At 40.4% G+C, this 16,126-nt stretch overlaps 1 protein-coding gene across 2 annotated transcripts in view; it reads left to right on the forward strand.

Annotated features, from left to right (window-relative positions):
• LOC106566196 (acid-sensing ion channel 1) overlaps window positions 1–16,126 on the forward strand; it is a 383,890-nt gene that overhangs the window by 346,194 nt on the left and 21,570 nt on the right. For both annotated transcript variants that reach the window (XM_045691956.2, XM_014134070.3), the window contains one exon: window positions 13,623–13,679. In XM_045691956.2, the coding sequence (XP_045547912.1) occupies window positions 13,623–13,679 (57 nt within the window). The remainder of the gene's footprint in view (window positions 1–13,622; window positions 13,680–16,126) is intronic.

The following is a 16,126-nucleotide window of genomic DNA, read 5'->3' on the forward strand; positions in this document are numbered from 1 at the left end:
TGTACAGTGACAGAATTCAGAACATGGGCCGTTCTTACAGTATTCTTCCTATACACCAAGTCAGAACCGTATGATAATTAAAGGGGGCATATCAGCAGACAATGAAAGCTCTTACAATATTCAATGATTTCACGGCTTTGGGCTACGTGTGCACCACCAAGTCAGAACAGTAGGCTAAGTTATGAGGGGAAAGGGACCAAATTATTAGGGTAAGGCACATGGGCTACTAACAACTTACTACACAACATACACTTAGTTTTACTTTCTAGCTACAGTATACATATCTCCCTGGCATATTACATCGTTTATGCAGCAGCTGTGCTCACTTGAACAGGGACGTGGCGTGGCGGTCCCTCGTAGGCAAATCTTGTCATCAAAGTCTGGCATTCTCTGGATTTATGGTGCTTTCAAGACAACTGGGAACTCTGGAAAAAAACAAGGTTGAATCATGATGACGTCAGTGATCTTCAGGTCAGAGCTCTAGAAAGAGGCCCGAATTTCCAACTTAATATTCTGAGTTGCATGACGATTCAAAACGTATTTTCCCAGTCAGAGCTAGTTTTTTCTTGAGTTCCCAGTTGTCTTGAACTCATTGAAGTCAGATTTCCCAGTTCTGAGTTAACAGTTGTATTGAGTCCTGCAGAAATCATACTGGATTGACAGCATGGCCAATGTTAAATGTTTATCACTTTATGCTTGGAAAAGAGACCCTTAAACCCAGAATTGGGACTGTACACCCACTCCACTGAATAGCAGGCTAGTGATTGCTTTGCAATGCATGCAGTTAGTCACGGATTGCTTCCAAACCACTCATTGTTAAATTTGCGATTTACAACTTGATGTGTAATGTTTATGGCCAATGACCGATGAGCAACATTACGTTTTATCTATAAATTCGCTTTATTATTTCTCTTCATATGACAAGGATTAAAAAGGATTTGCCAGTAGATTGTTGACTTGATTTATGATGATGACTGCTAGCTTGCTAGCTAAGATTTTGAAAGTATCATGTTGACATGATCAGTCCAATGAAAGCTACTGTAGATATAACATGATTTGACATAATTTTATCTGTGGCCAATGAACTTGAGCCTTCTTAGATGGGCACTTCTAATGTAACTCTATGGCAGCACCCAAGGGGCTTGAATTTTTTAGCTCTACCTTTAGATTTGGCAGTGACGTAGTGTCCCCATGAGTGACAGAACACTGAGCCAATCACGGCGCAACTAAATAACTTTATCAACCCTTACGCTCCGTATTTTCCGCTGTCTGCCCCACCACCACAGAAAGCACTGAACTAGGCTGAAACACCTGCCTGCTCCGAGCTGCCTTACTCAAGAAAACAAAAAAGAGACCATGTTTGTATGGAGGCTTTATTAACTCAAATTAGTTTTATATATTTTTTTACATTGTTTGCAAACTGATACGTATTAATGCCAAAATAACATACAAAACAGACAACCCACCTGCCCTGAATGACGGGTCGCCACTGCCCATATTACAAAACAGACAACCCACCTGCCCTGAATGACGGGTCGCCACTGCCCATATTACAAAACAGACAACCCACCTGCCCTGAATGACGGGTCGCCACTGCCCATATTACAAAACAGACAACCCACCTGCCCTGAATGACGGGTCGCCACTGCCCATATTACAAAACAGACAACCCACCTGCCCTGAATGACGGGTCGCCACTGCCCATATTACAAAACAGACAACCCACCTGCCCTGAATGACGGGTCGCCACTGCCCATATTACAAAACAGACAACCCACCTGCCCTGAATGACGGGTCGCCACTGCCCATATTACAAAAGTACAAAATGCTATTCTGTGCGAGAAATAAATATTCCAAACATAGTCTGGGACAGTTGTGGAATGCGAAAGATCCCAACGTTTAAACAACCACAAGCATCAAAACCACTTTGTTGCGCAATGTGGTTGACGCAACAGATCAGAACGTTTACCTTAAAATGTTGATGAACTATTAGTCTATTTCTTCACATTAAAAGCGCAGCAATGCAAACACAGCAGTAGGCTATAAGCACGAATGTTCCATTAGCGGGAAACACCATTATCAAAAGAGACCGCAAATGTAATTATACATGTAAATGCTTTTATTATAAAGGTGCCTTTTTATGGTGAAAATGATTTTCCCCAAACTTGAAACTCACGTGCTGCTTATATATACCAGTTAGGCTCTACACCCCTTGTAAAGGGGATTCATGCGTTTCATTTTAATAAGTTATTTGGCCACTTTAGTTGTGATACAAACCTTATCAAAACATATAGGCCTATAGGCTAGGCTAGATGAGGTGTGATACTAACCTTATTAGAACATATAGGCCTATAGGCTAGGCTACATGAGGTGTGCGACTATGATTAGAAAAAATGTAAAAATAAAATGTATTGTTTCTTATGCTGGGCATCATTCACAAGTGATAATAAATAAGTGATAGGCTAATATTGTCACCCATCAGACTATTCTTGATTTAATCTCCTCTTTACTTAAACTAAATAATATATGTGTGAAATGTGTTTTGATTTATAATGGACCATTATCATGCACCTGTATTGAAACAGGGTCAGTGGGAAAAAAATACATGTCGTCTATACACTTAAATAGCCAATGGAGGACACTTTTCCCCGTGGTTTATTTTCATTCCAGCCAGGTAGGAAAGATAAGCAATGTGCTGAATATTAGAAAAGTTTATAAATAAATATAGTAGACCTAGCCTATTGAAAGCTGATGGGATCCTCTTCTTTTTAATAGAGGCCATCACTCTGTTTTCTCCTATGATTGCATAGCCTATAGAAATGTTGAGCAACATGAGCTCATGGGATCTGAGTGTTTGATTAGATTTTAGATTACATTTGCATTGATGTCAGAGTGATTAGAGGGACAATAGAGTGCTGAGCACCAGGCAGTTAGTAAGTTTGGTAGGCTACTAATGATCATCAACAGCATCAGAGCTTGGAGAAGCCTAATTACTGTGACTAAACGGTCACGTGGAATTTCACTGCCTTCATGACTAGTGATAATCAACCGATACATTGATGCTGGTGTGTGGTGGTAATACAGTCACCACAACAGCCCTACCCCCTACTGTACTGGTGTGTGGATGGTAATACAGTCACCACAACAGCCCTACTCCCTACTGTACTGGTGTGTGGTGGTAATACAGTCACCACAACAGCCCTACTCCCTACTGTACTGGTGTGTGGTGGTAATACAGTCACCACAACAGCCCTACTCCCTACTGTACTGGTGTGTGGTGGTAATACAGTCACCACAACAGCCCTACCCCCTACTGTACTGGTGTGTGGTGGTAATACAGTCACCACAACAGCCCTACCTCCTACTGTACTGGTGTGTGGTGGTAATACAGTCACCACAACAGCCCTACTCCCTACTGTACTGGTGTGTGGTGGTAATACAGTCACCACAACAGCCCTAATCCCTACTGTACTGGTGTGTGGTGGTAATACAGTCACCACAACAGCCCTACCCCCTACTGTACTGGTGTGTGGTGGTAATACAGTCACCACAACAGCCCTACCCCCTACTGTACTGGTGTGTGGTGGTAATACAGTCACCACAACAGCCCTACCTCCTACTGTACTGGTGTGTGGTGGTAATACAGTCACCACAACAGCCCTACTCCCTACTGTACTGGTGTGTGGTGGTAATACAGTCACCACAACAGCCCTACTCCCTACTGTACTGGTGTGTGGTGGTAATACAGTCACCACAACAGCCCTACCTCCTACTGTACTGGTGTGTGGTGGTAATACAGTCACCACAACAGCCCTACCTCCTACTGTACTGGTGTGTGGTGGTAATACAGTCACCACAACAGCCCTACTCCCTACTGTACTGGTGTGTGGTGGTAATACAGTCACCACAACAGCCCTACCTCCTACTGTACTGGTGTGTGGATGGTAATACAGTCACCACAACAGCCCTACCTCCTACTGTACTGGTGTGTGGTGGTAATACAGTCACCACAACAGCCCTACCCCCTACTGTACTGGTGTGTGGATGGTAATACAGTCACCACAACAGCCCTACCTCCTACTGTACTGGTGTGTGGTGGTAATACATTCACCACAACAGCCCTACCCCCTACTGTACTGGTGTGTGGATGGTAATACAGTCACCACAACAGCCCTACCCCCTACTGTACTGGTGTGTGGTGGTAATACAGTCACCACAACAGCCCTAATCCCTACTGTACTGGTGTGTGGTTGTAATACAGTCACCACAACAGCCCTACCCCCTACTGTACTGGTGTGTGGTGGTAATACAGTCACCACAACAGCCCTACCCCCTACTGTACTGGTGTGTAGTGGTAATACAGTCACCACAACAGCCCTACCTCCTACTGTACTGGTGTGTGGTGGTAATACAGTCACCACAACAGCCCTACTCCCTACTGTACTGGTGTGTGGTGGTAATACAGTCACCACAACAGCCCTACCTCCTACTGTACTGGTGTGTGGATGGTAATACAGTCACCACAACAGCCCTACCTCCTACTGTACTGGTGTGTGGTGGTAATACAGTCACCACAACAGCCCTACCCCCTACTGTACTGGTGTGTGGATGGTAATACAGTCACCACAACAGCCCTACCTCCTACTGTACTGGTGTGTGGTGGTAATACAGTCACCACAACAGCCCTACCCCCTACTGTACTGGTGTGTGGATGGTAATACAGTCACCACAACAGCCCTACCCCCTACTGTACTGGTGTGTGGTGGTAATACAGTCACCACAACAGCCCTACCCCCCTACTGTACTGGTGTGTGGATGGTAATACAGTCACCACAACAGCCCTACCCCCTACTGTACTGGTGTGTGGATGGTAATACAGTCACCACAACAGCCCTACCCCCTACTGTACTGGTGTGTGGATGGTAATACAGTCACCACAACAGCCCTACCCCCTACTGTACTGGTGTGTGGATGGTAATACAGTCACCACAACAGCCCTACCCCCTACTGTACTGGTGTGTGGTGGTAATACAGTCACCACAACAGCCCTACCCCCTACTGTACTGGTGTGTGGTGGTAATACAGTCACCACAACAGCCCTACCCCCCTACTGTACTTGTGTGTGAGGCCATTCACAACCAACCTACATTCATTATATTCTTTAAAACGATAATAAAACTATTGGGTAAATTGCCCTGCCAGCCCATTCCACTATTTAACCCTGTCTCGTCCTACTCCAGAGCAACGGTCTGAGCGGACATATCACTTCACCTCAACACCCCCTGCAGCTGATCTACAGAAAATCCTTACATTCCCAAGCCTTTCTCTGCCACTGAAACCAGAACCTCTGACTTCTGTGACTTACGATCCATTTCTGCAGTACAATTAGCAACCATGGCTATGAATGCATAAAAAGCCTACCTTACTGAGGCACATATTCTTCCCATCACTCTGTCTTGGTCTCTGCCTATTCACAGGAATCCTCTCGGGATTCCTCACCCTGGGCCCATCATCCTCTAACACTCTCTTCACTGCTTCGGCATAAACACTTTCTCTAACCCTGGTAACTTATATCTGAGAGTATGCAGGTTTTCTCTCCTCCCTGAGAGTATGCAGGTTTTCTCTCCTCCCTGAGAGTATGCAGGTTCTCTCCTCCCTGAGAGTATGCAGGTTTTCTCTCCTCCCTGAGAGTATGCAGGTTCTCTCCTCCCTGAGAGTATGCAGGTTCTCTCCTCCCTGAGAGTATGCAGGTTCTTTCCTCCCTGAGAGTATGCAGGTTCTCTCCTCCCTGAGAGTATGCAGGTTTTCTCTCCTCCCTTGCACTTGATTGATGAATTAAGGTCACTAATTAGTAAAGAACTCCCCTCACCTGGTTGTCTAGGTCTCCCCTCACCTGGTTGTCTAGGTCTCAGTAAGGAACTCCCCTCACCTGGTTGTCTAGGTCTCAGTAAGGAACTCCCCTCACCTGGTTGTCTAGGTCTCAGTAAGGAAATCCCCTCACCTGGTTGTCTAGGTCTCAGTAAGGAACTCTCCTCACCTGGTTGTCTAGGTCTCAGTAAGGAACTCTCCTCACCTGGTTGTCTAGGTCTCAGTAAGGAACTCTCCTCACCTGGTTGTCTAGGTCTCAGTAAGGAACTCTCCTCACCTGGTTGTCTAGGTCTCAGTAAGGAACTCCCCTCACCTGGTTGTCTAGGTCTTAATTGAAAGGAAAGAACCTGCAGGCAGTAGGCGCTTCATGGAATGAGTTTAACACCCCTTGCTTAAAGGAAACCAATGTGTCATTTGGGTGAACTATCCCTTTAACTAATCACATGTCTTACCTAAACTTAACCCAACCCCTAACCCCAATCTTAACCAATCACATTTATTTTCCAAACTTAACCAGTCACATTAATTTCAGCCCTCGACGCAGAGCTGCCCCATAAAGATAGATAGAGATCAATACTTGGAAATGTAAAAAGAATTGCAAGGACATTGATATTGACAACTTCGACCATTTTAAAGTAGTCAACTGGGTGGGACTTCCTATGGGTTAAGGAAGGATCACATAATTCCATCCAGGTCATCAGGAGGGATCAGCCAATGAATTATGCTCATTCCATAACTGCAGGTGGCAGAAAAATTGCCGACCTTGGCTTTATACCTGTTCAAACAACACACTCCAGGTGGCAGTATGCATCCTTTCAGTTGGATTACCATCTCAAAGAAGTAGTAGAAGAAGAAAATGCTCTACTTTAAAATGGAGATGGCCTCAATGGCGCTGCCCGTGCTCTCACAGATGCCATAAGTTATAGGGGACCATGACTCAGTCATCCTCTCTGTCACTGACTCTATAGGGAACCATGACTCAGTCATCCTCTCTGTCACTGACTCTATAGGGAACCATGACTCAGTCATCCTCTCTGTTACTGACTCTATAGGGAACCATGACTCAGTCATCCTCTCTGTCACTGACTCTATAGGGAACCATGACTCAGTCATCCTCTCTGTCACTGACTCTATAGGGAACCATGACTCAGTCATCCTCTCTGTCACTGACTCTATAGGGAACCATGACTCAGTCATCCTCTCTGTCACTGACTCTATAGGGAACCATGACTCAGTCATCCTCTCTGTCACTGACTCTATAGGGAACCATGACTCAGTCATCCTCTCTGTCACTGACTCTATAGGGAACCATGACTCAGTCATCCTCTCTGTCAGTGACTCTATAGGGAACCATGACTCAGTCATCCTCTCTGTCACTGACTCTATAGGGAACCATGACTCAGTCATCCTCTCTGTCACTGACTCTATAGGGAACCATGACTCAGTCATCCTCTCTGTCACTGACTCTATAGGGAACCATGACTCAGTCATCCTCTCTGTTACTGACTCTATAGGGAACCATGACTCAGTCATCCTCTCTGTCACTGACTCTATAGGGAACCATGACTCAGTCATCCTCTCTGTTACTGACTCTATAGGGAACCATGACTCAGTCATCCTCTCTGTCACTGACTCTATAGGGAACCATGACTCAGTCATCCTCTCTGTTACTGACTCTATAGGGAACCATGACTCAGTCATCCTCTCTGTCACTGACTCTATAGGGAACCATGACTCAGTCATCCTCTCTGTCACTGACTCTATAGGGAACCATGACTCAGTCATCCTCTCTGTCAGTGACTCTATAGGGAACCATGACTCAGTCATCCTCTCTGTCACTGACTCTATAGGGAACCATGACTCAGTCATCATCTCTGTCACTGACTCTATAGGGAACCATGACTCAGTCATCCTCTCTGTTACTGACTCTATAGGGAACCATGACTCAGTCATCCTCTCTGTCACTGACTCTATAGGGAACCATGACTCAGTCATCCTCTCTGTCACTGACTCTATAGGGAACCATGACTCAGTCATCCTCTCTGTTACTGACTCTATAGGGAACCATGACTCAGTCATCCTCTCTGTCACTGACTCTATAGGGAACCATGACTCAGTCATCCTCTCTGTCACTGACTCTATAGGGAACCATGACTCAGTCATCCTCTCTGTCACTGACTCTATAGGGAACCATGACTCAGTCATCCTCTCTGTTACTGACTCTATAGGGAACCATGACTCAGTCATCCTCTCTGTCACTGACTCTATAGGGAACCATGACTCAGTCATCCTCTCTGTCACTGACTCTATAGGGAACCATGACTCAGTCATCCTCTCTGTTACTGACTCTATAGGGAACCATGACTCAGTCATCCTCTCTGTTACTGACTCTATAGGGAACCATGACTCAGTCATCCTCTCTGTCACTGACTCTATAGGGAACCATGACTCAGTCATCCTCTCTGTCACTGACTCTATAGGGAACCATGACTCAGTCATCCTCTCTGTTACTGACTCTATAGGGAACCATGACTCAGTCATCCTCTCTGTTACTGACTCTATAGGGAACCATGACTCAGTCATCCTCTCTGTCACTGACTCTATAGGGAACCATGACTCAGTCATCCTCTCTGTTACTGACTCTATAGGGAACCATGACTCAGTCATCCTCTCTGTTACTGACTCTATAGGGAACCATGACTCAGTCATCCTCTCTGTTACTGACTCTATAGGGAACCATGACTCAGTCATCCTCTCTGTTACTGACTCTATAGGGATCCAACAAAACTCTTAAAACAGATTTTGTTCAGTAGGGTTAGTTGGCACATGCTGCAGTGGGGTTTTTATCTCAACTCTCAAATCAAATCAAATGTTATTGGTCACATACACATGGTTAGCAGATGTTAATGCGAGTGTAGCGAAATGCTTGTGCTTCTAGTTCCGACCGTGCAGTAATATCTAACAAGTATTCTAACAATTCCCCAACAACTACCTAATACACACAAATCTAAAAGGTGTGAATGAGAATGTGTACATATAAATATATGGATGAGCGATGACCGAGCGGCATAGGCAAGGTTTGTTTAATGTGATGGATTAGACTGGGCTGAAGATGAGAAAGACACAAAAAGTAAAGCTTCCATTTTCCTGTGGTCTATTGTTAATTATGAAATGGGTAGTAGCAGACTAGATTGGCTGTGCTGGATTTGTCAGAACAATTGCTATGCCGATGTTTGTCAGCCTAATTAGTTTAAAGGGCCAGCGATACAATAGCAGTTCTACTTCATTCCTGATTAGGCATATCAAATTGTGGAATCTAAATTGTATTATGATTCATTCCTATAGAAACCATGGTTGTCAGTCAAATCAGTGCTATCTAAATGTGCAATCTAGCTTTTATTCTGAATTGTTCCTATAACCAGCTCCTGTAATTGATGCTTGTTAGAAGTAACAGTAGCAGTGTCTCTCAGTAGTTATTCTGAGAGACACTTGTCCTCAGAGACTCCATTAGTCATCTGCACTGTGAAGGACCATCCTCCACACTGTCCCAAATGGCAGCCTATTCCCCTCTGTGGTGCACAGCTTTTGACTAAGGGTCTCTGGTCAAAAAGTAACTCACTATCTAGGGCTTCTGTCATGATCTCATTCATCATTCCTCACCAAACCTGCCGGTGGCATGTACTGGATGTGAAGAAGTATAATTACTGGATGTGAATAAGTACAATTAATGGATGTGAATAAGTATAATTACTGGATGTAAATAAGTATAATTACTGGATGTGAATAAGTATAATTACTGGATGTGAATAAGTATAATTAATGGATGTGAATAAGTATAATTAATGGATGTGAATAAGTATAATTACTGGATGTGAATAAGTACAATTAATGGATGTGAATAAGTATAATTACTGGATGTGAACAGAGTGGCAGGGATGTGAATAAGTATAATTAATGGATGTGAATAAGTATAATTAATGGATGTGAATAAGTATAATTACTGGATGTGAATAGATGTGAATAAGTATAATTACTGGATGTAAATAAGTATAATTACTGGATGTGAATAAGTATAATTACTGGATGTAAATAAGTATAATTACTGGATGTGAATAAGTATAATTACTGGATGTGAATAAGTATAATTAATGGATGTGAATAAGTATAATTACTGGATGTGAATAAGTATAATTAATGGGTGTGAATAAGTATAATTAATGGATGTGAATAAGTATAATTACTGGATGTTAATAAGTATAATTACTGGATGTGAATAAGTATGATTACTGGATGTGAATAAGTATAATTACTGGATGTGAATAAGTATAATTACTGGATGTGAATACGTATAATTACTGGATGTGAATAAGTATAATTACTGGATGTGAATAAGTATAATTAATGGATGTGAATAAGTATAATTACTGGATGTGAATAAGTATAATTAATGGATGTGAATAAGTATAATTAATGGATGTGAATAAGTATAATTAATGGATGTGAATAAGTATAATTACTGGATGTGAATAAGTATAATTACTGGATGTAAATAAGTATAATTAATGGATGTGAATAAGTATAATTACTGGATGTGAATAAGTATAATTAATGGATGTGAATAAGTATAATTACTGGATGTGAATAAGTATAATTACTGGATGTGAATAAGTATAATTACTGGATGTGAATAAGTATAATTACTGGATGTGAATAAGTATAATTAATGGATGTGAATAAGTATAATTAATGGATGTGAATAAGTATAATTACTGGATGTAAATAACTATAATTACTGGATGTGAATAAGTATAATTAATGGATGTGAATAAGTATAATTACTGGATGTAAATAAGTATAATTACTGGATGTGAATAAGTATAATTACTGGATGTGAATAAGTATAATTACTGGATGTTAATAAGTATAATTACTGGATGTGAATAAGTATAATTACTGGATGTGAATAAGTATAATTACTGGATGTGAATAAGTATAATTACTGGATGTGAATACGTATAATTACTGGATGTGAATAAGTATAATTACTGGATGTGAATAAGTATAATTAATGGATGTGAATAAGTATAATTAATGGATGTGAATAAGTATAATTACTGGATGTGAATAAGTATAATTAATGGATGTGAATAAGTATAATTAATGGATGTGAATAAGTATAATTAATGGATGTGAATAAGTATAATTACTGGATGTGAATAAGTATAATTACTGGATGTAAATAAGTATAATTAATGGATGTGAATAAATATAATTACTGGATGTGAATAAGTATAATTACTGGATGTAAATAAGTATAATTAATGGATGTGAATAAGTATAATTACTGGATGTGAATAAGTATAATTAATGGATGTGAATAAGTATAATTACTGGATGTGAATAAGTATAATTACTGGATGTGAATAAGTATAATTACTGGATGTGAATAAGTATAATTACTGGATGTGAATAAGTATAATTACTGGATGTGAATAAGTATAATTAATGGATGTGAATAAGTATAATTACTGGATGTGAATAAGTATAATTAATGGATGTGAATAAGTATAATTAATGGATGTGAATAAGTATAATTACTGGATGTAAATAACTATAATTACTGGATGTGAATAAGTATAATTAATGGATGTGAATAAGTATAATTACTGGATGTAAATAAGTATAATTACTGGATGTGAATAAGTATAATTACTGGATGTGAATAAGTATAATTAATGGATGTGAATAAGTATAATTACTGGATGTGAATAAGTATAATTACTGGATGTGAATAAGTATAATTACTGGATGTGAATAAGTATAATTACTGGATGTGAATAAGTATAATTACTGGATGTGAATACGTATAATTACTGGATGTGAATAAGTATAATTAATGGATGTGAATAAGTATAATTAATGGATGTGAATAAGTATAATTAATGGATGTGAATAAGTATAATTACTGGATGTGAATAAGTATAATTAATGGATGTGAATAAGTATAATTAATGGATGTGAATAAGTATACTTAATGGATGTGAATAAGTATAATTACTGGATGTAAATAAGTATAATTACTGGATGTGAATAAGTATAATTACTGGATGTGAATAAGTATAATTAATGGACGTGAATAAGTATAATTACTTGATGTGAATAAGTATAATTAATGGATGTGAATAAGTATAATTACTGGATGTAAATAAGTATAATTACTGGATGTGAATAAGTATAATTACTGGATGTGAATAAGTATAATTACTGGATGTAAATAAGTATAATTACTGGATGTAAATAAGTATAATTACTGGATGTGAATAAGTATAATTACTGGATGTGAATAAGTATAATTACTGGATGTGAATAAGTATAATTACTGGATGTGAATAAGTATAATTAATGGATGTGAATAAGTATAATTAATGGTTTTGAATAAGAATAATTAATGCATGTGAATAAGTATAATTACTGGATGTGAATAAGTATAATTAATGGATGTGAATAAGTATAATTAATGGATGTGAACAAGTATAATTAATGGTTTTGAATAAGTATAATTAATGGATGTGAATAAGTATAATTAATGGATGTGAATAAGTATAATTAATGGATGTGAATAAGTATAATTAATGGATGTGAATAAGTATAATTAATGGATGTGAATAAGTATAATTACTGTATGTGAATAAGTATAATTAATGGATGTGAATAAGTATAATTACTGGATGTGAATAAGTATAATTAATGGATGTGAATAAGTATAATTACTGGATGTGAATAAGTATAATTAATGAATGTGAATAAGTATAATTAATGGATGTGAATAAGTATAATTACTGGATGTGAATAAGTATAATTACTGGATGTGAATAAGTATAATTACTGGATGTGAATAAGTATAATTAATGGATGTGAATAAGTATAATTACTGGATGTGAATAAGTATAATTAATGAATGTGAATAAGTATAATTACTGTATGTGAATAAGTATAATTAATGGATGTGAATAAGTATAATTACTGGATGTGAATAAGTATAATTACTGGATGTGAATAAGTATAATTACTGGATGTGAATAACTATAATTACTGGATGTGAATAAGTATAATTAATGGATGTGAATAAGTATAATTACTGGATGTGAATAAGTATTATTAATGAATGTGAATAAGTATAATTAATGGATGTGAACAGCGTGGCAGGGATGTGAATAAGTATAATTACTGTATGTGAATAAGTATAATTAATGGATGTGAATAAGTATAATTACTGGATGTGAATAAGTATAATTAATGGATGTGAATAAGTATAATTACTGGATGTGAATAAGTATAATTACTGGATGTGAATAAGTATAATTACTGGATGTGAATAAGTATAATTAATGGATGTGAATAAGTATAATTAATGGATGTGAACAGCGTGGCAGGGATGTGAATAAGTATAATTATACGACAGGGGGGAGCTAATTCACTGTATCTCGGACATCAGGTTGTTGTGGTTTGTCTCTAACTGTGTTGTCACTGATAGAAGAGTTGTGCATTCTAGAGAAAATGAAAGGACACCAGTGTTAATGAAATCAATGAATTAATTTCATAGGAGGTTAGATCACATTTTAGGGAGACGTTTTCTAGGCAGATGAGACAGACCAGAGAAAGAAAAAGAAGAGTTGTAGACGCCAGACAAGTCCCTCTTCATCATCTTCCTCCTCTTCATCCAGGACGTTGTGTCTCTGTTATGTCTTCCTCAGGAGATGCCCCTTACTGTACCCCAGAGCAGTACAAGGAGTGTGCTGACCCTGCCTTGGGTAAGTTAAACCTCTGTCTGGCTGTCTGGCTGTCTATCTCTCTCTCTCTCTCTCTCTCTCTCTCTTTCTTTCTTTCAATTTTTCTCTCTCTCCTCTCTCTCTCCTCTCTCTCTCTCTCCTCTCTCTCTCTCCTCTCTCTCTCTCTTTCTCTCTCTCTCCTCTCTCTCTCCTCTCTCTCTCTCTTTCTCTCTCTCTTTCTCCTCTCTCTCTCTTTTGCTCTGTCTCTCTTTTGCTCTGTATCTCTCTTTCGCTCTCTCTCTCTCTGTCTCTCTCTCTTTCTTTCTTTCCATTTTTCTCTCTCCTCTCTCTCCTCTCTCTCTCTGTCTGTCTCTCTCTCTCACTTTCACTCGCTCTCTTTCTCTGTCTGTCTGTCTGTCTGTCTGTCTGTCTGTCTGTCTGTCTGTCTGTCTGTCTGTCTGTCTGTCTGTCTGTCTGTCTGTCTGTCTGTCTGTCTGTCTGTCTGTCTGTCTGTCTGTCTGTCTGTCTGTCTGTCTGTCTGTCTGTCTGTCTGTCTGTCTGTCTGTCTGTCTGCCTGCCTGCCTGCTTCTTTCAAATTGTGCCGTCTCTTTCTACCGAATCAGGGCTTTGTCTGTTTCTCAATCAATCAATCAAATGTATTTATAAAGCCCTTCTTACATCAGCTGATGTCACAAAGTGCTGTACAGAAACCCAACCTAAAACCCCAAACAGCAAGCAATGCAGGTGTAGAAGCACGGTGGCTAGGAAAAACTCCCTAGAAAGGCCAAAACCTAGGATGAAACCTAGAGAGGAACTAGGCTATGAGGGGTGGCCAGTCCTCTTCTGGCTGTGCCGAGGTGGAGATTATAACAGAACATGGCCAAGATGTTCAAATGGTCATAGATGACCAGCAGGGTCAAATAATAATAATCACAGTGGTTGTCGAGGCTGCACCTCAGGAGTAAATGTCAGTTGGCTTTCAGAGTATCTCTACCGCTCCTGCTGTCTCTAGAGAGTTGGAAACAGCAGGTCTGGGACTGGTATCACATCCAGTGAACAGGTCAGGCTTCCATAGCCGCAGGCAGAACAGTTGAAACTGGAGCAGCAGCACGGCCAGGTGGACTGGGGACAGCCAGCAGCATACCACCCTGCATCCCACTGCTGGCTTACTTCTGAAGCTAAGCAGAGGTGGTCCTGGTCAGTCCCTGGATGGGAGACCAGATGCTGCTGGAAGTGGTGTTGGAGGGCCAGTAGGAGGCACTCTTTCCTCTGGTCTAAAATATATCCCAATGCCCCAGGGTTGTGATTGGGGACACTGCCCTGTGTAGGGTGCCGTCTTTCGGATGGGACGTTAAATGGGTGTCCTGACTCTCTGAGGTCATTAAAGATCCCATTGCACTTATCGTAAGAGTAGGGGTGTTAACCCCGGTGTCCTGGCTAAATTCCCAATCTGGTCCTCATACCATCACGGCCACCTAATCATCCCCAGCTTACAATTGGCTCATTCATCCCCCTCCTATCCCATGTAACTATTCCCCAGGTCGTTGCTTTAAATGAGAATGTGTTCTCAGTCAACTTACCTGGTAAAATAATGGGAAAATTAAAAAATTAAATCAGGCCAGGTAGTCCTGAGGCATGGTCCTAGGGCTCAGGTTCTCTGAGAGCGAGAGAGAGAGAATTAGAGAGAGCATACTTAAATTCACACAGGACACTGGATAAGACAGGAGAAATACTCCAGATATAACAGACTGACCCTAGCCCCCCGACACATAAACTACTGCAGCATAAATACTGGAGGCTGAGACAGGAGGGGTCAGGAGACACTGTGGCCCCATCCGATGATACCCCCGGACAGGGCCAAACAGGCAGGATATAACCCCACCCACTTTACCAAAGCACAGCCCCCACACCACTAGAGGGATATCTTCAACCACCAACTTACCATCCTGAGACAACAAGCTCTCACAGCCTTACAGTAGAATTAGATGTTTATCCACTTTTCTCCAAACGTCAAATTTCGAAGTTGCTCTCACAGTCTCACTGCATAATTTCATGTTTATCCACGTATTTCGAATTTGCTGCAGAAGTGAAATTTAAAGTGTTTTTGACACCCTGGGTTGATTTCGCCTGTTCAGTATTGTTCTGTTTCTCCAAATGTCAAATTTCGAAGTTGCTCCAAACATCAAATGTAGAAGGTTAAGGGTTAAGGTTTTGGATAATGTTAAAACATTAAGTTTAGGCACTCATTCAGAATGTTCTTCCTGATGGTAGTAGCGCTCACTGTTGCCCCTAGTGGCCGGATTTGAAGGCCTTTCCCGACGTCATCGGGACATGGATAGACGTCCAATTTCGAAGTCATTCTTGAGCGATCTGCCTGGTCATGACCCTTACTGTTGGTGCTTCAATTCAATCCAATTCAATACATTATTAGAATAAGTACTCTTCTTACTTCTTGTCTTTATAACTCCCCGATTTATTTGTTTTTTTAT

This window comes from Salmo salar, chromosome 12 (genome assembly GCF_965601325.2).
Source record: "Salmo salar chromosome 12, fSalSal1, whole genome shotgun sequence".
Taxonomy (NCBI): domain Eukaryota; kingdom Metazoa; phylum Chordata; class Actinopteri; order Salmoniformes; family Salmonidae; genus Salmo; species Salmo salar.